We start from the raw sequence: 22,638 nt of genomic DNA, 5'->3' as shown, positions 1-22,638 counted from the left end.
CTTGGTTTTAGTAGAATCTGTTTTGTGTTTTTTTTTTTTAATCTGTTCAGTATAATTGAGAAAAGACTGGCATGAACAGTAGCTTTCAAATGTAACTACAACTATTTTATTTCTGAGAACAAAAGTCATTTTTGGCCAAAGTTACAGCACAGTCAAACCTAAAAATAAACACTGCAATTACAGATCAAAGCACTCGTTTCAGTCGAGTTGCAATGACTAATGACGAATTGCATTCACTTTACTCAGCTTTATCTTTGCACTTACAGAATGGTGAAACCAATCTGAAACTATAAAAGTAACACATGTTCATTGTCAAGAATTCTGAAAGATTGAAAGAAGTAAAAGCCAGGGGTGCCTGGGTGGCACAGTCGGTTAAGCATCTGACTCTTGATCTCAGTTCAGGTCGTGATCTCACGGTCCGTGTGTTTGAGTCCCACAGGGGGCTGATGGTGTGGAGCCTGCTTGGGATTCTCTCTGTTCCTCTCTCTGCCCCTCCCCTGCTCACGTGTAACCTCTCTCTCTCTCTCTCTCTCTCTCTCTTCCCCCCCCCCAAAATAAATAAGTAAACATTAAAAAAAATTTTAAGAAAAGGAAATAAAAGTCACTCATAGACCTACTGCATGGGAAAGCCAGTGTTAAGGGTTAGAGAGGATGACCCTGTAGTCATTTTTGTCTACGTATCTCTATTTACTTAGCAGAGTTTACTATTTCTATAATACCACTCTTGCTTTGTCTTTCAATGAACACCCTCCCAGAGACTGCTACGGTTTCCATCTAATGGGCTCGTTGGGATCTGACATATGATATGCTGCTATATTACATAATACAGGTATTATATTCATAAGCATATTATTGTACATTTATACATGTCACTTATATAATACTTCTGTAACTTTGTCAGTAGGACCATCATGCAGATTTTGTTCCTTACATAACACTTTTATGAGTTTATATATAGAATTCTATGAATACATTGGATGTCTAAACAAATTTTCAAATACTTGTTTTTAGCTTCCTTTGTTCTGCTTCTGCTGTCCCCGCCAGCTTTTTAGCAGTAATTTATGTCTCTTATAAGCTCAGTTGGCCCTTCTGGCATAAGTCCAGCTACCGGCCGTTCTGAGCGCTCTTCTTTTACAAGTGGATCATAGCAGTTACTATCTTGGGCTTTGAGATGGACTTCTTGGGTTCAAGTATGGGTATCACTACCTACTAGCCTAAGCTTCGGCTGGTTTTGAACCTCTGTGTGCCTCATGTCCTCAGAGATAAAATGACAATCATAATAGTTCTTTTGTGAAAGGATTGTTGCCAGGATAAAACTAGCTGATATGTGTGAAGTGTTTAATGTTTGTTTATTTCTGAGAGAAAAAGAGAGGCAGAGAGCAAGTGGGGGAGGGGCACAGAGAGAGAGAGGGAGACACAGAATCCGAAGCAGGCTCCAGGCTCTGAGCTGTCAGCACAGAACCCGACACGGGGCTCGAACTCACGATCTGTGAGATCATGACCTGAGCTTAAGTCTCACGCTTCACCGACTGAGCCACCCAGGCATCCCTCATGTAAAGTGTTTAGAATAGGGCTTTGCAAATAATTAAGAATCCCATACATATGAGCTAATAATTTTTAAGGCTGATAAAAAACAAATGCCACTTTCAGGGGTTTTAAAAAGTTATGCCTACTTGAGGCAGTCTGTGTATAAGCTCTCCTGTATATATAAAATGAGGTTGAAAAATGATATGAACTGGAAAAACCTAGCAGGAAAGCCTTTCCTCATCTCGCCTTTTCCAGTTTCTCCCATAGATGCACATTTCTGCCCACATCAGGTCAACGAAAGACCTAAATGTGGTGCTGGACCTGTTTACCCTGTTTCAGACCAAATGTAGGAGTGAGTTTCAGAGCTAAAAGCAAGCTCTGGACACCTGGGGGGAGAGAGAGAGAGAGAGAAAGAGAGAGAAAGAGAGATCTTCCTTTTCTTATAAAGATACTAATCCCAAAATGAGGACCCCTCCCTCATGACCTCATCTAAACCTAATTACTTCCCAACTGTCCCCACCTCCACATATCATCACTTTGAGGGTTAGGACTTCGATGCATAAATTTTGAGGGACACATTCAGTCCACAGCAAACTTTAATAAAGAAACAAAACTGGGGCCCCTGGGTGGCTCAGCCGGTTAAGCGTCCAACTCTCGATTTTGGCTTAGGTCGTGATCTCATGGTTGTGAGATGAGCCCTGAGTTGGGCTCCACACTGGTGGAGTCCGCTTGGGGTTGTCTCTCTCCCTCTCCCTCTGCCCCTCCCCCACTCACTTTCTCCCCCGACCCCCAACAAAGAAACCAAACTTTCTGTAATATTTCTACGAATGCCATTGGAGTAAATGACCTGAGGACTGCCAAAACCTAGGTGGTACCAGACTTAATTTCCATGAAAAGAAACTCATTGGAACTCATTGAAGACCCGACTTGAATATTTCATGGCACCTTGTGTATTTTTTCTAATGAAGCGCTATGATAATTTCTATATTGAAATTTTATGTTTGGTAAAATCCCACTTCATACTAGTAGGAATAATTTTGCCCTTAAAAAAACTCCTCTTATAAATAAACAAGATATTTCTCTAGATGTCACTCTGTTCCCATTTACAGCAAACATCTTTAAGTGTCTGTGCCTGCTGTCTTGTCAGTGTCTCTCCTCCGATTCCTTCAGGCTTTTGTCCCCTCCACTCCACTGAAACAGTTCTTATAAAGGTAACCAGTAATTTCCCTTTGCTAAATCCAATGATCGATTCTCAGCTTTCTTGACTTGTCAGCAGCACTTGAGACATTTGATTGTTCTCTGGGTTTTTTGTTTTTTTTTCAACGTTTTTTATTTATTTTTGGGACAGAGAGAGACAGAGCATGAACGGGGGAGGGTCAGAGAGAGAGGGAGACACAGAATCGGAAACAGGCTCCAGGCTCCGAGCCATCAGCCCAGAGCCTGACGCGGGGCTCGAACTCACAGACCGCGAGATCGTGACCTGGCTGAAGTCGGACGCCCAACCGACTGCGCCACCCAGGCGCCCCTCTGGGTTTTTTTTAATGTTTTTTATTTATTTTTGACAGAGAGAGAGAGAGAGAGAGAGAGAGACACAGAACACGAGTGGGGGAGGGGCAGAGAGAGAGGGAGACTGAATCTGAAGCAGGCTCCAGGCTCTGAGCTGTCAGCACAGAGCCCGATGCGGGGCTAGAACTCATGAACCACAATATCATGACCTGAGCTGAAGTCTGACGCTTTACCGACAGAGCCACCCAGGGGCCCTTTCATTCATTCCCTGTTTCTGAAAACACTTTTTGCACTTGACCTCCAGTATCCACACACTCCCTCGGTTGTTCTCATCCCTGGGACCCCTCCTCAGCCTGCTTGGCTCAGCCTTCCTTATCTCCCTGACCTCCACCTGCCCCGAGGTTAGTGCTTGGATCCATTGTCTTCTTTATCTACAATCCCTCCCTAACTGATTTTATTCGGACTCAGACTTCACCTACAGCAAAATGCTGGTGCCTCGCACTTTTCTATTTTTCTATTTCCAATCTGGACCTGTCCACTGAAATCCAGGATTGTATGCTCAGCTGGCTCGTTTGACATCTCAGCTAAAATTCAAACCTCAATTTTAATATGCCCAAAATGAAACTCCTGATCTGCGCCCCACACCTGATTCTCCTGCAGTCTCTATAAACAGCAGTTTCATCTTTCTGGCCGGTCAAGATAGCAAAGCTCGGAATCACCCTTGACTCCTCTGCTCTCTCACGTACCACATCTGATCCGTCGGAAAATTCTTTTGGCTCTTCCTTTGTATGTCCTGCACACAGCCGTGTTATCCCAGCTCCACTGCCGCCGCCTGGTCGTCTGCCGTGATCTCTCTCCTAGACGGCTGCAAAGCCTAACTGAGCTCCTGGCCAGCTCCTGGGCCCTCAGTGTCTCTTTATCTCACAGCGGCCAAAAATAACGTCCTTAAGATATGGCGGCCTACAGCATCCCCGTGTTTAAAGCCTTCTCATGCTTTTATATTGAGAGCTGGATGGGAGTACCCAGAGACAACGGACAGACCACGTATTAAAATACAACTCTGACCTACAGCCTACAGTAACTGGGAAGTGAAACCACAGCCTCTGTCCATAGCAGTCAGCCCCAGATGGTCAAAATTTGATCAATAACTGACAGCTTCCTTCATTTTGCCCTCATTTTCAACTTAAGACTGACCACAGAAACCGGATGTGCACCCCTAACTAGTCACATAGGATGCCCCGCTTCTAGTTAGCTTGCCCACAGCTTCCCTGTACCCCCAGCCTCCAGCCAGGGCACCCCTGCAGCCTTCCCTTGTTCCCACTATACAGTTTTCTCACCCCTCGGCCTGCCTTTGAGTCTCTGCTAAAGACAAGTGATAGTGGCCGACTCCTTTGGTATGGCGCAGTGAATCAATGGCCCGTGCTTGTTTTCATCCCATTGGTTGGTCTTTGATTATTTACACAATATTTTACTCCCAGTAAGACCCGACATCCTCCCAACGATCCTGAAGTGCCAAGTGATCTTCCCGGCACCCACCCCGTCACTGCTGCTCTGGTCCCACGTCCTGCCTTCTCTTTTTTACCCCACTTACTCAAACCACATTGGCCTCCTGGACATTCCTCATGCATACCCGGCACACCCAGGCCTGAAGCCCTTTTCACTTGTTCACTCCTTTGCCGAGAATTCTCTTCTCTAAACTATGTATGTAAGGCATCTCATTACCACCTTGAAATCTCATCTCAAATGTGACTCTGTCACAGATACTTTCCCTTATAACACAGGCGGACCGCGGCACATTCCCCTGCCTTAGCCCCTGCCCCCTTCAGCACACTCTATTTTCTTCACATAACTCATTACCTCCTGGCATACTACATATTCTTGTATATTTGTTTATTTTCTTCCTCTTTCCCAACCCCAAATAAAATGAAAACTCCGTAAGATCAGGAATTTTGTCTCCTTCCATATCCCCTCTGCCTAGTAAGAATGTCTGGCAAGTAAAAGTCACCCAACCAATGTTTGATAAAAGAATAGTTATAAGACCTTATATCCACCCATCATTTTTTTAGTGGTACCATTTTTTAAATTGGCTTATCAATGAGAATCTCAGAAGAAATAAACCACATGCTCATTTTTTTTAATGTTTATTTTTGAGAAAGAGAGAGAGAGAGAGAGAGGGAGAGAGACACAGTAAGTGGGGGAGGGGCAGAGAGAAAGAAGGAGACACAGAATCTGAAGCAGGCTCCAGGCTCTGAGCTGTCAGCACAGAGCCTGACGCAGGGCTTGAACTCACAGACCACAAGATCATGACCTGAGCCGAAGTCAGATGCTCAACTGACTGAGCCACCCAGGCACCCCCACATACTCATTTTTTTTATGTAATAGCTTAAATTAAATTAAGTAATTTTAAAAGAATGTAATAATATGACTATTTACAACATTGAGGTCAAAATTAGGAAACCACCAGGCATGGTAAAGTGCCCCAAGGAATAAGAGTGGGCACCATTACCACCTCTAGGCCTGAGGGAAAGGGAAGAAGACGTTAGCTGAGCCCAGAGAGTGAGCCTGAGAGTTCAGCGGGCACCATGACCTTTACTTGGGGGAAGGGGTGCGGTCAGCCCTGAACCCTGAGGGAGCCAGGGGAATGAATGCCACAGACCCCATTCTGCTCTTGACCTCCAAGTCCTGCCTGTGCTTCCCTTTGGCTGACCCAACTGGAAGCCAGAGCACAAGGGAAACCTTTGATGTGGTTCACAGTAGTCAGCTCCTGGGGGACCGGGCAGGGTGGAGAGGACGGAACACGGACCTCGAGCGGCCTGTGTCTCCTGTTCCAGTGGTCTTTTATAATCGTGAAAAGCAAAGTGGCTTACTGTTTTAAAAATAACCATGAAGCGGTTTTTTTTATGTGTTTGTGAGACTTTCAGTGAAACAGACTCCCAGTCAAATACCAAAGTATCTATTAGGAGTTATCATGGCAAATTATTGAACTAAATGTCATCCTGAACTAAACATAGCTTCACATTGAACTGTATTTTCAACAATTTAATTATGTCATTCTGTTGTTTAGTGGGCCTTTCAACTACCTTAAAAATGAATCATTTAGACTTATTATAAAAATATAATATTGTATACTCTGCATCGTTATTTGTCTAGGAGAGGAAGAAAACCACAGGTATGGTCCTTATAGCTGATAAATAGACTTGAGATAAAAAGAGTACTAGAGTTGGGGGGCCTGAGTGGCTCAGTCGATTAAGCGTCCAACTTCCACTCAGCTCATGATCCTGCAGCTCACGGGTTCGAGCCCAGCGTCGGGCTCTGTGCTGACAGCTCAAAGTCTGGAGCCTGCTTCAGATTCTTTGTTCTTTCTCTGCCCCTCCCCAGCTCATGCTCTGCCTCTCTCTCTCTCTCTCTCTCTCTCTCTCAAAAATAAACATTTTTTAAAAAACTTTAAAAAAAAGGGTACTAGAGTTAGACATTACAAGGTTTGAGTTTTAATTTTGACTTAACCAGAAAGAGGCCTTTGCAAATAAGTTCAACTCTCTGCACCCAGGTTTCTTCATCTGTAAAGTACGAGGTAGGACAGGGTGACTTCCAAGGTCTCTTCTGCCTCTAAAATTTGTCTACACCATTGGAAGGTGTTGATCTGTCAAGTGAACAAAGCTGTATTTAAAGAAGTATGTCAGCAGCATTTATTAATTGAGGAAGAAAGCGATTACCAGAGATTTTTATCTATTTATCTATTTTTGCAATGTTGAGTCTTATTTCAAGGCTAGGAATTCACTGGCCCAGAGCCTGCATGCTTTATACCTGCTTTTGCCCCCCTCTTCTCTTTCCTTCCCTTCACATGGTGGCATTCTCAAAGAATATGCAAGTGGGAAAGTTGACGATTAGAGCAATGTTAATTTGCATAGGATTGCTGAAGTTCAGATAAAAGTAATAGTGACTGTGATTGTGTGTTCTCTTTAGAGTCGACTGTATTTATTCCCCAGTCGGAATACTCCGTTGAAGAAGATGTGGGTGAGCTGTTCATTCCCATCCGAAGAAGTGGAGACGTGAGCCAGGAATTGATGGTGGTCTGTTATACGCAACAAGGTAGCTTGACTTGCCAATGAACTGAACTGTCCCTGCAAAGACATAGAAATAAGCCTCTTTGACATGTTGGAGCCAGAACATTATGCCTTGAGGGGTATGTTTTATTATTCCAGTTTTCATAAAGAAAAAAGCTGCACTTCCCCAGAAGTCTTCCTTCACTGTTACACTTCTGGGGACCTCTTCCAAGAGGGCCTGGAAGGACTGCTGTTACCTATCAAAATACATCTGATTCTTGTGGTTGCTTATCCCAACACTCAAAGCCATTTGGAATGTAAGAAATTGAAGTCCCCTTTCCCCACCCAAACCTGATCAAGTGGAAGAGGGTTATTTAAAAAAGAGAGAGACAGAGACAAAGAAATGCATACTCAAAAGAAAATCCTTGTAAACTAGCTTGAAACTCATTTCAACAGAATTTCAGAATGTTTCTTTTGCTCATTAGTAAGCCTCCTCTGAAAGATGATTTTATGTAATACCAAATTAAAATATATAATATTCATTAATATACTAAATACTTTCCTAGGAAACAGGTAGATTTTCTAAAAATGTAAAAGAAAAGGTCAAAAGGTCATATGTGCAGTTGATATCTGAGCATTCATGAAAATTCCCATTAATGTGTGTGTGTGTGTGTGTGTGTATATATATATATATATGAATGGGAAGATAATAAAGAATAGTGGTCAGAAACACAGACTTCAGGGTCAGCCTTGGGCTCTGGGTCCCAGAGCAAGTGATTTAACCTCTGTAAACCCCAATAGTGTGGTTGAGAGGGTTAATCAGGCAATGCATGTAAAGCACTTGGCACTTTGCCTACACACAGTAAGCATTTGAATAGTCGAAGCTATTATTTTGTGATATTGTGTTGTTCCGAAAGACCAGTGGCAGGAAGTAGAGGAGAAAACACTGGAAATGTAATACTCTTTGTATGTTTGAGACCACTGTGAAGGTGACGCGTAATGCTAGAATACCATGTAGGTGCTGTGGTAATTTCCAGGGAGGTTCACATATACAGATTGACCGTGAAGATGTTGCATGTGAAAATAATCATTTCTGGAAACACGCTTGTGTGATATGTTCTACATAAACACCTTTTGGATTCTCTGTCCCCAGGTACGGCAGACGGAACTGTGCCGACGTCGGTGCTGTCCTACTCAGATTACATATCCAGACCTGAAGACCACACCAGTGTCATCCACTTTGACAGACATGAGCGTGAAAAAACGTGTCGCATCGTTGTTATTGACGACTCCCTGTATGAAGAGGAGGAAACATTCCATGTCCTTCTGAGCGTGCCCATGGGCGGGAGGATTGGATCAGAATACCCAAGGGCTCGGGTTACAATCGTCCCTGACAAAGATGATGGTAAGTGCTAATTTACTTGAAAGTTATTCCTCCTACCAGGCAGAACAACATCAGGCACAACCTTCTAGACAGAAAAATAAGAGCGTGAGAGAATTATGCACATTCGTATTATGCTTGGTTTCGTAGTGGGACTAAGTTTCAAAGTTGGCCGCATCAATCCATTTGGCTTTCTTGATTTAATGTTTTTAAAAGGCAAAAGTCACACCTGTGTATGCTTTCTCCCTCTGTACAGTTTTCTTTTATAATGCTGCTTACTGGTAGGTGATGAAATTTTTCCAGTCTCATGAGGAAGAATGGAAGCGATAATCAATTTAATTTATTTCCTTTTTGTTTGTTTTGTCTTGCTTTTATTTATTTATTTTTTTAATGTTTATTTTTGAGAGACAGCGAGAGTGCAAGTGGGGAAAGGGGGCAGAGAGAGAAGGAGACACAGAATCTGAAGCAGGCTCCAGGCTCTGAGCTGTCAGCACAGAGCCCGACCCGGGGCTTGAACTCATGAACCATGAGATCATGACCTGAGCTGAAGTCGAAGGCTTAACTGAGTGAGTCACCCAGGTGCCCCTGTTTTGTCTTGCTTTTAAAAGTTTATAGTTTGCAGTATTAATCTCAGTATTTGAACTTGTTTAACAAAGAAACCCATCAGACAAGGCTGTTAATAAACAAGTAACTTGGGGCACATGGGTGGCTCAGTCAGATAAATGTTTGACTTCGGCTCAGGTCATGATCTCACAGCTTGTGGGTTCTAGCCCCACGTTGGGCTCTGTGCTGACAGCTCAGAGCCTGGAGCCTGCTTCGGATTCAGTGTCTCTGTCTCTGTCTCTGCCCTTCCCCTGCTCACACTCTGTCTGTCTCTCTCTCAATAAATAAATAAACATTAAAGAAATGAATAAAATAAAATAAATGAATAGCTAGAAAGATAATAAACATATAGAAAATAAAATCCCACAGGTAGCTCCCTGCACCAAAAAGGGAGGGGGGGTGGTTATCTTAGAGGGAAACTCAATTATCATGAAATAATCCCGCTTTTGGAATAGAAAACGGAGAAGGTCTTATCTTCCCAGCTCAAGAAATAGTTTGTGCCTTGAGAAAAGAGAACCAGGGGGACAATTGTGAGTAACCTCTTGAGGAACAGAGAGAGCAGCAAACCGAGAGGACCCCCCCCACCACCCAGTACTTGGAATATTTTTCTCTCCCTCATAGTCGATTAAAGAGGAAGAAGCTGGGTGGATGAATCTTGGCTCGGAGAGGAGCTGGAAAAGAGTCAAAATGTTTTCATTCCAAATAACATGAAAACTCAGGAAAAAGATTATAACCTACCAGGGAGGGTCTTTGACAGTTAAGAGACAGTTAAGTTAAAAGGATAGTAATGTGGCTTGTGAGCTTATACTCTGTGCCAAACACAGCCCTGGGTCCTTTGTACATCATCCTCCTGACAATCCCATGAAATAGATCATGTCTTTTTTTTTTTTAATGAAAACGTTTAAAACCACTAAGTGACAAAAATTAGGAATGATTTTATCAAGAGGCATTTGAAGAAAGTGTTGATTCTGCTATCACTTAAATGATGTCCAGTTGCTTTAGCTTATTTGTCTATAAACTAATAAGTAATTCTGTTCTGTATTTAAATAAAGTACAGAAATTTTATTTTAAATGATCTTAGAGAGGAAGCCAGGCAGCCAAAACAGAGTTACTAGTCCACACTAAACACCTATCTGCTATCTAGATATTTGTCTATTTCTGTTAACATAGGTAGAAAGATCGTGAGATTTAATTTAGAAATAGTAAATATAATTAACGATTACTTCAGCTCAGTTTGTTTTGTTGGCAAAAAATCTTTCCCATATGGATTTTTGTGGGATGTACATGGGGAAACAATAAAGGTACACAAAGAAACCATTATTTATTAAGCGCCAGGCATTTTCATAGGTACAGAGCTAAATCGTTTCAAGGGTGAAGGGTGATGTCATGATCCCTGTTTTACTATGGCAAGACTGAGTCTTAGAGAGGCCAACTGACTCAGGCTGACTTGAATTTGCAAAGTTAGTACACTACAAAGTTACTATCGGGGCCCCAAATACATGACTTTTCTACCCTGTCACTGGTATCTAAGGGTGACAAGTTTGTGGAAACCATTGGCACGATGTCTACTATTACATAATATTTGTAAAATACTTTATTATTACGAATGCTTCACTGAGCTTTCCATTCCCTGGTATAGGCAGCAGAAGTGGTATTCTGAGTGGGGTAACTAAAGCTCCGAGAGCTGTTTGCCCCAGAGTAGGGCTGGGGTGTTTGGGGCCACAGGCTTTGATTTCAAGGCTTCAGAACGCCACGCAAGCATTGGACCAGCAGACTGTCAGGAATGCTATCAGGAACCATCTTCATTTCTTCATTCCCCCAACCCCTTTTATGTCTCCTTCTGTTTTCTCTCTTCTGTCTCTTCCCTTCTACTCCTAACACCACTACTCTAGTCCAGAGAGACCCTTTCCATCTCACATGTAGATTGTCATGAATTCACAGGTTTCACATCCTGGTATGTCTTCCCATGCAAACCCTTGTTCCCACTGCCACCAATTTAATCTTTCTTAAACTCGAGTCCATGCCTTCCCTCAACACAAAACCATTAACGGCAAAATGTTACCACCATCAGGAGGATGGGAACATTCCCCTTTCCTCGCCCAAGAGCCAATAATGCACAAGAGGGAAAAAAAATAAAGCATTGCCTCAACTGTGCTGGTGGTATAACAGTGGAGAAACCTCTAAAGACTGAAGTTATTTCTAAATTAAAAGCAAGATTTATAAATGTTATTCAACAAATATTGCAGTTATTTTCTTAAAAACATAACGGTCTGTCTGGTCAGGATAAGGAAGGAAAAAAAAAAGAAAGGAAAAGGAAAGAAAAGAAAGGAGAAGAGGGGCACCTGGGTGACACAGTCGGTTGATCTTGCGACTTCAGCTCAGGTCATGATCTCACAGTTTGTGAGTTCGAGCCCCACGCTGGCCCTGCGCTGACAGCTCAGAGCCTGGAGCCTGCTTTGGATTCTGTGTCTCCCTCTCTCTGCCTCTCCCCAACTCATGCTCTTGCTCTCTCTGTCTCTCAAAAATAAATAAACGTTAAAAATAAGTAAATAGAAAGGAAGGAAGGAAGGAAGGAAGGAAGGAAGGAAGGAAGGAAGGAAGGAAGGAAAGGAAGGAAGGAAGGAAGGAAGAACAGTGAGGTAGACACAGAGCGGGTCTCAAGAGAACAAACAAAGTCAGCCTGAGAAGGAAGAATAGGACAGTCCAGGAAATTAGCGGAAGAAATGAAAGAGCTTCATATCTAAGGAGGAAAGGAAAGGACAATCCAGATGAAAAAAGACTAGAGACAAGTCTCCAGAATAAACCACTTGTGCACATCCTGTATCCATTTGGGCAGTGAGTCTCTCCCTCCACAGTTCTTCAAAATGCCACTAGCAAAATGAACGCTGCTTACAGCTCTTCAACCGCTTTCTTTTTAAGTCTTCAGAAGCTCAGCTCTGAGACTACTATGACCTATCAGAAGGAATTATTCCCTGGACCACGTAGCACGCACAGCAGATGGCACAAACTCTTCCTGAGGCTTAGTCTCCACCCTGACGTGGAAGTTGTGGGGATCGAGCTTGTATTCAGTGCAATGAGAAACCGTTTGAGGATGGCTTCCACGCTTCGCTTATCCACTGCTGCCTCCCCACAAAGTTCTTTTGGGTGAAGTATTTCAGAGACCATCCCACTGGCTAAGTGATCATTTATAGTACTCGTTCAGTGAGATTTTCTGATGTGCGCAAAATCAGTGCTGATTACTACATCAGATATCGACCCTTGGCGAGATTAACAATATCGACCTACAGTGCTTAGGACCTGCCCTCGGACCCCAACCTTTCCTTCTCGTTGACTCGTCACAGTTTGTTTCCTCCTTAACTATTAGCAGCATCGTTTTCTTTCTTTCTCGTTTCTTCCTGTGCTAGGTAGGACTTTTACCATAATGTTGCATAGAAGCAGTGGAATAGGCATCCATGGGGGTTTTCTTTTTGTTGTGTTCTGACATTCTGGGTCTTTTTTCTGACTTGAAGTATTGACAATGTCCCACCATTTGGAATCATGTAGGCTATAGGATTCTAGTAACATTTTGTTGGGTTAAGAAAACACCCAATCTGACAAAAGCTTTTAGCAGAAGTAAGTCAAATCTTATCCCATCAAATTTTCTGCATCTATTGAAATTATCATGTAGTCTTTTTTTCCCTTCAGCCTATTCACGCTATGACTTGCACTTTTCGATGCACTGGCCTTAAGCCACATGCACGTGCTGGAATAAACTTCCTCTTTCATGACCTATTTTTTATAAACTGCCAGGTTAAATTTGAGAATATTTTATTTAGTACTTTTGCACCTATGTTTATGAATGAGATTTAAGTTTGTTGATTCGTCTGGCTCTAGATTGGAAAGGAGTCAAGCGAGAGAATCAGGTGCCTCACTTTCTACATGTGAATTTTCTGGTTCGAGCCTGTCTCGTTTGTTACACTGACTATTCCCCCATTCCTCACGTTGGCCACCATCCGGAAAACTGCACATGCGTGAAGAATAAATGCAAAAATGCAAAAGACACAGACAACAGAAAGCACCCTATTTGTTTCATCTGGCTAATTCCTATCCTTACCATTTGCTTGACTTTCAAAGCCAGAAAGTATCTTCCAGTAAGAGACTTAGTGTCTTTCAGCCAAGTTGTATCTCCCATGTCCGTTTTGTACTCCCCAACATACTGTAGCTGACCTTAATTTTCATCACTTAACAAGAGGTCTTTCTGTTTCTCTGTTGAAAGATCTTTTTTTTGTAAGTTTATTTGTTAATTTTGAAGGGTGGGGGAGGAGCAGAGAGAAAAGGAAAGAGAGAATCCCAAGCAGGCTCTGCACTGTCAGCATGGAGCCTGATGTGGGGCTCGAACCCATGAACCATGAGATCTTGACCAGAGCTGAAACCAAGAGTCGGACACTTAACCAATTGAGCCACCCGGGTGCCCCTGAAAGTCATCTTAATACTACCATATACTTCTCCACACAAATATCACAAAGAGAAATATGGAAATGAAAATGTCTTTTCCTTTCTTCCGTGAATCAAAATGTCTTGAGGGTATATATTTGCTGCTGTAAGCCATTAATCTTCCTGTGTTAGGACAAAACCCTTTGGTTTGGCATCTTTATTTTTTTATTTAACCCCTTAGCTTTCATTGATGTCCTGTCTTGTGGGAAAAGCACCACAAGGTCTCTGAAGATGACATAGAACAAAAAAATAAATACTCCTTTGCCCTCAGAAAGCTTTCACTGTAATGAAGAAACAAGGAAAGCGCATATTGAACACATCCACCAACAGAATTATTCCCCAGAAAATGCATAATTAACTATACACAAATAAGACGGTGTCATCTATTTTTTTTTTTTTCCAACGTTTTTTATTATTTATTTTTGGGACAGAGAGAGACAGAGCATGAACGGGGGAGGGGCAGAGAGAGAGGGAGACACAGAATCGGAAACAGGCTCCAGGCTCCGAGCCATCAGCCCAGAGCCTGACGCGGGGCTCGAACTCACGGACCGCGAGATCGTGACCTGGCTGAAGTCGGACGCTTAACCGACTGCGCCACCCAGGCGCCCCGGTGTCATCTATTTTAAAGAAGTTCAAAGTTTGTTAACTTAAAATTTTTTTTAACTTAAGGATGTAACATTTTTTAACCTAATAACGTACAGCACAAGTTTCGCTTTAGTAAAAGAAGAGAATTTCCACTTTAAAGTTTCCTTAGCATGACTCGAGAGATGGAATCTCTGGATAGTGTCGTATTGTTTACTGTGTATTCGCTAGTTCAGCAATATTTTGTGGGAATCCAGTATTCACTCTAATCATTCAAAGACATGTAAACTGAGCGCCTCTGTTCTAGCGACTGCTGGGTGCAAAAGCAAGCAAAAGAACCACAACTTCCAAACCCCTGGGCTTTTCACACTTTGGGGGATACACAGATAAGTGAACACGCAAGCATAAAATAAATGTGATAAGTGTTCTGCCAGGAAGGGACATCTTTCCCAGCCCAGGTTCAGAAAGGGATTGTTTTTGTTTTTTGTTTTTAACATTTATTTTATTTTATTTTTTTTTTTGAGAGACAGAAAGAGACAGAGCGTGAGCAGGGGAGGGGCAGAGAGTGAGAGAGTCACAGAATCTGAAGCAGGCTCCAGGCTCTGAGCTGTCAGCACAGAGCCCAACGCAGGGCTTGAACTCACCAACTGAGAGATCATGACCCGAGCCAAAGTCAGACACTTAACTGACTGAGACACCCCAACGCCCCAGGAAAGGATTCTTAAAAAACATGATGTCCTAGCTGGAATTTGAGGGCAGTACCAGAGTACCCCAGGGACGAAAGAAGGGAAGTATGTTTCCGGGGAAGCAACTCTCAAGTGCACAGGCTGAGTGCGAGTGATGAGTCCAGGGGGCAGTGTGGACGTAACAAATCTCTACAGCCCAAAGGTGTGAATAACAAAGACGATTGGAGAAATGGAGAAAGGGTCAATCTCAGAGGACCAGGCTGCCACGTAGAGAAGTTGTATCTTATTGTTGAAATAGAAATAGGGAATGACTAACAGGCTTTAAGTAGAATGACAAAATCAGATTCATATCTTAGAAATATCACTCTGCCTGAAATGTAGAGGATAGATTGAGCTGCTCAGGAAGCTGTTGGAGAAATGCAGGTGATAGGTGCAGTGGCCTGAACAGGTTGGTTGGATGAGGATGAAGGGACCAGGAGGCATCCAAGAGATATGCTGGGAAAGAATGGGCATGACATGGTGATTGACTGGACAGGAAAGTCCGAAGAATGACGCTTTAACTTCTAGCTAGGGCAGTTGTGCTAAGACTGGTCCAGTTCACCAAGATAGAGTGAGCATAGGAAGAACATGAACAATGAGTTCATTTAGAACATGTTAGTTTGAAGAGCCTGTGTGATTTCAAAGTACTACCCATGGAGTAGGAGAATGGAGATATGGGTCTGGACATTAGGATGGAACTATGCTCTAGAGACATTGTTACATGTCATCTCTGTTGATAATAACAAAGTCATGGGAGAAGATAAGATTGTTTAATGGCTCCCATATGATTTATAACATGGGCATATTTTACTCAATTCTCTTATCTTAAAAAACAGAGTGCATTTCATGAATGCTAAGGAGAGAATGGGAAAGAGAAAGGTAGTCCCTAGAAGGGTACGACAATCCCAGTAAAGAAAGTGTTAGAAAGTTTTATTCATGTCTCTAATACTCAGTTTCCGTGAGTAAAATGGGGATATTAATTTTACGTATATTTTTTTTCGTTTTAAAAGTTGACATCTTATGAGTATGTTTTGCCTGTCGTGTACATATTTATAAATGAAAACAATACTGCTAGCCCTAAAGTACTTTCATCTTGGAGAGAGGAAATAATGCTGGCTTAATGGGGAGAAAGGCAAATTATATGCATGCACGATAATACCGATACATACTAACAGTTGTCACTTCTGAACACTCACTATGTGCCAAAAATTTTACATGAATTACCTAGTTAAATCTAAAAACAACTCTGTGGAATAGGTAGGTATCTCTGTACTTGGCAGATGGAAAAACTAGACTCAAGCTAAAAAAATTGCTTAAGAACACACAGATGTAAAGTGTTGGATATATGTCCTAAACTTAGGTCTATTTAACTCAGAATCGATGTGCTTCGTCATTAGGCTATAATGAATCCTGAAACTCACCAAGGGGATTAAAATGTAAGTAATACCTAGTGACATAACTGAAGGGAGGCAATTGACATGGAATCTAGAAAAGAATAAACACAGGTCCGTACTGGTAGGGAGGGAAGGTGTGTTGTTTCTGAGGGTGGCCAATCTCTCACTCATTAAAAATTATGTAACTGGAGTAGGGAGAATGTTCAAGCCTGTTACGTAGTTGGATGAAATATTCATCCCGGCTTTCCAACACCCTTTGCTCTGACTGCTGTGTCTGGTACAGCAGATGGCAAATCACCTAACCATTCCCTGACTAATAAGAAATAAATTTTTTGTAACTTTGTAACTCAGAGCAATCAGAATTTTAGAAAGTGAATTGGTTCTCCAAAGCTAGATGGTTCCTCAAGTAAGTAATGAGATGGGGTTTCGGTGCCTGCACAGTAGAGAATCAAGAACTACGCCCGAAGCAACTTTTTTAGGTACCAATATCTGAGGATCTCACCCAGAACCACGGGTCACTGTCTGTGGTCTGAGAGTAGAGCGGGGGTTCAAAGTGCAGCAATACGTGTGATAAAATCCGTGTTGAATCTTTAAGAAGCTAACGCCTTCCTTGTGTTTGGGAAAGACTTCCACACGAGCTTATACACTGACACAAGAATAATGCCGTCCCTTTGGGCAGCTCTTCTAAACATCCTCCATCAATGTCCTTAACGCGCACAACTTCAGGAATGGTTACAGCATTTGTTCACTGGGAAGAGTATTAAGTCAGGGCTAGCAGTATTTCACTAATCTTTGCTGTCAGTCTTTGGAAGTTAATTAAGGAATATCCAAGCTTCCATTTTCTGCTTTTGTGTGACAGCCCACAGGGGTTTTCGCTAAAGTGACTGGCTTCCTCGACCACCCTAGACAAATTACCATTCTAGATATGAGCCAGGAACATGTAAGAGGCAGCGTGGTGAGCCCTATGGTAAATGTAACTCAGTTCAATGCTGTTCAAAAGCTTACTGACATGAGAAAAGCTTTCTCAACAGTAAGGCTACTTTATCGGGGAAAAAAAAAACATTTCAAATACTAGAAAAATACATCGTGGTATGGAATGTGGGTGAAATATGTTTTATTCATTTGTGCTGAGCCGAAAGACCTGGTCTCCATCGTTTTTCTTCTCTAATACCATTATTTGATTAGGGTAAGCTCCAATTAAGTAATGCCAGGCCAGTCATTGTCAGGAATGGCCAAGTTCAATTAAAGTAACAGCTTGACAAAACAAAGTCACATTCTGGTTTAGTAATGCATGAGTTAGAACAATATTAAAAGTCAAGACATGGGAAATGAGTTTCTAACTGCTTAGAATATTAATGCATTGCAGCCATTAGCAGACTATTTAAAATAGTTGATGATGCTAACTAAGGATTTAGTGAATGCCAGTGGGTGTTCAGTGAGTGAAAGGTATTGCCAGAATGATAAAGATTATACCAGGTTTTTCACATGGCAAGGATTCTAGATATAATGATGTAAATATTATACACTTTGGAAATAACAATAGAATAAAATAGCAAAAATGAAATATCCTGCTGTACGAAAAAAAATTGAATCTCACATATACACACACAGAGTAAATGTTTGTTATGCATTTACAGAGTGTGACAAGTGGGGACTACAGGGACATTTATGACATAGACCAGAATCTCACAATGCTTATGGTCTATTTGGTAGGAAAAAAAACCTAAGTGCATAAAATGTTAAAGGAGAATGATTCATTTCAATAATAATTTGAAACAGAAAAAAAGGAGACTCAGAAAGCAGAGTGGGATTAAAGGCAATTGCATGATCACTCTGTGAGTCAGGAGAGGAAGAGAGAAAGACCAGGCAGAAAAGATTCGGGTGAATGGAGAACAGAGCCAAGTATTCCAAGATTACACGAGTGAGAGCTTGAGGGAGGGAAAGGCTTTGAGAGCAGGGGACAATCCATTTTGGCCAGGTTTGGCCTTTTCCGAGAAAGGTTGAGTGCCCATCTCCTTTGATTGACCCTTAGACCAGGGCTGTAGATACACTTTACTGTTGTCCAGTCGAGGAATCCTGAACACTCCATTTTTTTTCTTGGGTCTGTTTTCCTCATTTGAAACATGAGCGTGTTATCACCTGGATTTCTTACCTTGCAGAATTGTTGTGACGACCGAACATGATCTGTATGAAAGCACTTTAAAACGTAGCTAAAGAAAAGAAAGGTGGGCATCATGAGTCTGAAAAAGAGGTTCGAAGCATACCGGGGGTGACATTGAACGAGATAAGGAGTTCTGAATTTATTGGGTAGGGAGCACCGGAAGTGTTTGAACAAGAGCGTGCAATAATCAGAGCTGTATTGGGAGGTTATTAACTAGAAAGCAATGTATGTGAACAGAATTGGAACGTGAAGCGTAGAGTGAGATGGTGAGGCTAGAAAGGAAACAACCTACTGTTGTAGATACCTGCTATGACTTGGACCTCGTGCATGTCGGAGGGAGGAGGGGAATTTTTAAAAAACTTTGTGCTTGACAGGCTCAAAGTAGGGAGGTGTACCATTCATTATAGGAGGTTAGATGAGGGAACCAGCTGGAAGAAAGGAGGTTGGAAGAAGATGAGAAATTCTGTTTCAACACACCAAGTTCAGGTTAGCCATGCGACGCCATTGAAACTGGGCAATAGACCTCCATAAATATGGAACTGACTAAGCCGGAATTAAGGATTTGGGTTGCATGCGGTGTTGTGCACCAGATGGTCATAAGTGAAGTCAGAAGGATGCAGGAGGTCCACGAGGGTGGGTGGGGAGGGTGAAAGGATAGATGACCATGTAGTACAATTTCACATATATTTCAATAAGTCAAGTGTGTAGAGTAGAATAATGAAAGGTTATTAGAATATATGTCTATTAAATAATATACAGATTTGGGGGGGGGAGCTGTTACATGCAAATTAATAATTAAGTATCCCTTGTTATATAACAAGAAAATTGCAGGAATGTGCAAAATGACGCACGTTATTGGAATTACCAAACAATAAGTACACTTTTAGGCCCTTTAAACTGGTTTTAAATGTTGCCCCTTTTTAAAATAACTAACATTAAAGTAGTGTGGTTTAGTTCCCTCATTTTATACTTTTCAGTTAAATTGAAGCCATCTATGATAAAAAGTTTACTTCATATCATTTTTTTTTTTTAATTATAATGGTTTCTGGAGGGTGTTGCAAGAATTATAGGCTTCATTCATTTCTAGCAAACTCCAGAGTGGGAGAGGGTAAGGAAAAGAGCGTTTGTGGATGTGAATGAGCGGGTCATTCACTAAATCTGAGTAGGAGGGTCCAGAGAAGTGAGGCTTGGTCTTTGGTTGGACCCTCAGCGTCCCTGTTTGCGATCCCGTCGACCTGATTCTGAACCCGGCTGGCCCCAGAGCCCGGCAGGCCCCAGAGCCCAGCAGGCCAGCCATAGACAGGGAACAGCCCCACAGCGGGCTGAGGCTCAGGGGCATGTATTAAAATACGGCAAATGCACCAGGGTCCCAAGGGACTTCATTAGCAACCGAAGTACATTTGACTCACCCTGTTGTGGTCAGCGGCTCTGAAGGACTTGGGTGGTACACTGTCGCCAACTCCCCTGGTCTTTCCTGAACTGTTGATACAATGCACTGCTCGCAGCAGGGAAGGCATGAAGGGCTTCCGTCCACCACACACACGCACACTTGGCAAGCGGCCACTTGCCTCTCTCCCGCGAGGCCCATGAAAGCACTCACCCCCCGTTACCAGAAAAGACAGAGGCTCCAGAGCTCTCTACGAGAGCAGCTAACCATTTTGTATAGTTTACACTGAAGAATGACCTTATGGCCGCAAGAGAGTGAGCACAGGGAGCGGGGCCGGGGCACAGAGCCAGTCCGCCCAGAAATAAGCTCTCGAGTTCATGGAGTGTAAATTTGCAGGCTTGAGTTTGGCCGGGGTGGCTCTAAGAGGGTAAGGCTGTGATACCGAATAGGACCACACTGGCCATGCAATATTCAACTAACCCGTCTTTTTTTCTTAGGGCCTCATAGATATCATATACATCATAAAATAATAATAACTAACATGAGCCCCTTGTTAGGTGTGCTGAGGCTTTTGTTTGAATTATTTTGTTTCACACACAGACACACAAACTAGGAGCAAGGTTTAATTGTGCCTCAGTGTCGTCATCTGTGAGTGGCTAGGTAGCTTGCTCAAGGTCACACGGCTGGGAAAGACTCAGCTAGGCTGACTGCAGGGTCCGTGGCACTAACCATTAGGCTTCCCACCTCATGGAATAGACACCGCTGCCTTCTGATTCTACACTGGACTACTAGAAGAGAGTGTGAGGTATCCTAATAGAGAACCCGACAAGGTAAAGCAAACCAGATACTTTTATACGCAAACAGCATCCTGGGAATCCTGGAATAATTAAAATGTTGACAGTTCCAGACATTAGGCATAAGCTACGTACATAAGCTATCTTGGTGCCCCCTTTACCAATTTTAATTCCTCAAGGATCGTTAGGAAAACATAGTAGTGCATTCCGGTACTTCAGCCGGACAAGGAACAGCACTGCTTTTTCCACATCATTTAGCAACCGGCCCAGGGGAAGGGGTTGCACTTGGAAGGATCGGCGCCCGGCTCTCTTGTCAAGTCCTTATGGACAAATGCGATCTTGTGTTTGTTTGGTCTTTTTCCTGGTTAACACTGAATGCCTGACTCCCATCTCTTCCACCCGGGAGAGTGGATGCCGGCTATGGAATACCGTCTTGTAGACATCAGAGGGTAAATATTGCTGATTTATGATCACCGAAACCCTGGAAGCAGATCTCTATAAACATCTGTAGGAACCTCAAGATCTCAAGTCACAGACAAATTCCATTTTAGTGCTAAAAATCACATACATCTGAGAAATGACTTCTCAGATACACGACTTCAGATTTTTTTACGGTTAAAATTATTAAGAGAGGTATTACAATAAGGCAGCAAAAGGAAATAGAAGAGATGTCTTAATAAATGTTAAGCTAGCATAAGAAATTGCTAATTATGTGCCAGCAGCAGAGGTCTAGTGTATCCTCTTGTTGAAATCATAAATCACAAAGAAAATGCCGATACACCAACGGCTGCAACTTGGCTGAAGGCAGGGCTTCAGAGCCTTGACCTGCATGTCCCATGATGGAGGGAGAGGCCAGAGTCTGTGAAATCCTACAGTGAACTTACAGACGTGTGATCATTTATTTACTGAGTCCAGACAAGGCTCTGTGTACCTGTGGTCTGTTGCGGAAACCATGTACTTCATAAATTCCATTTTTGTTAATTTTTTTTAATGTTTATTTATTTTTGAGAGAGAGAGAGAGAGAGAGACAGAATGCGAGCAGAGGAGGGGCAGAGAGAAAGGGAGACACAGAATCCAAAGCAGGCTCCAGGCTCTGAGCCATCAGCACAGAGCTCGATGTGAGGCTTGAACCCACAGACCGTGAGATCATGACCTGAGCCGAAGTCAGACGCTCAACCAACTGAGCCACCCAGGCGCCCCATAAATTCCATTATTAAAAGACAGCAGCGTCTCCTTTTACGGTATTGGAATGAAAGATTCAGGAAAAAATTGGAACATAATGTACTGTTTTCTGACACTGTTGATCTGCCAGTTCATTGGTCACTGTACAGATGTGAGACTTCTTAGAGAGTTTGCCTCCTTATAAAACCTGCCACCAACCAAAAGCAGTTCTCTTGGGAATGAGGGCTCTTTACAGGGTCACCAGGTTCTCCGTGTACCTTCCTTTCCCTTTACAGAGAGACGTTACCTTTCACAGGAGGCAGACAGGTTTTATGAATTCCCTAAGAAGCAGGTCTTCATTCTGTCTTGCTGAAGCAGACTTCTGGATCTTTTTTTCTCCCTTTATTCCTAGTTTATAAATCTTATACCTGCCTTTCTTGTAACCTTAAATCTTCCTTTAAATGAGGGAGAGAACCTTTTTACTGACCTAGAGAGATACAAGATTGCCCAGTAAAGAATATGGGTAATATCATTGGCTAAAACCAGTGAACTATATCATTTTTATACCAAATAATTGTGATAATAATCTACGTTGGGAATATAAAATATAGTAAAACTAAAAATTCCTCTTTAGGCCACTTTAAGCACTTAAAATTACGGCTGAAAAATTTCCTTCACACTTCTAGAGAAATCAACACCTTCTTCATCCTTTTTCTAATAAACAGGTCCTCGTTCTGTCATACTAGAACAAACATTTGAATCATATATGTTCATACGTTTATTTATTTGAAATATTTGCCGAGCATCTCCAAGGTGCCAGATGCTGTGATAGGGTAAAAGCAACGCGAGATTTGTCCTGCCCTCACCTCACATATTTATTGCACCCTACTAAGTGCTGGCC

General features: G+C 42.4%; 1 protein-coding gene across 1 annotated transcript in view; it reads left to right on the top strand.

Annotated features, from left to right (window-relative positions):
- FREM2 (FRAS1 related extracellular matrix 2) overlaps positions 1–22,638 on the top strand; it is a 169,734-nt gene that overhangs the window by 87,735 nt on the left and 59,361 nt on the right. The window contains exons 5-6 of the mRNA XM_019447696.2: positions 6,997–7,122; positions 8,230–8,481. Coding sequence (XP_019303241.2) covers positions 6,997–7,122; positions 8,230–8,481 — 378 coding nt within the window. The remainder of the gene's footprint in view (positions 1–6,996; positions 7,123–8,229; positions 8,482–22,638) is intronic.

This window comes from Panthera pardus, unplaced genomic scaffold (assembly GCF_024362965.1).
Source record: "Panthera pardus isolate Hobbes unplaced genomic scaffold, ASM2436296v1 HiC_scaffold_1, whole genome shotgun sequence".
Classification (NCBI taxonomy): domain Eukaryota; kingdom Metazoa; phylum Chordata; class Mammalia; order Carnivora; family Felidae; genus Panthera; species Panthera pardus.
Note: the sequence above shows the minus strand (reverse complement) of the source record. Positions and strands in the feature narration are given on the sequence as shown.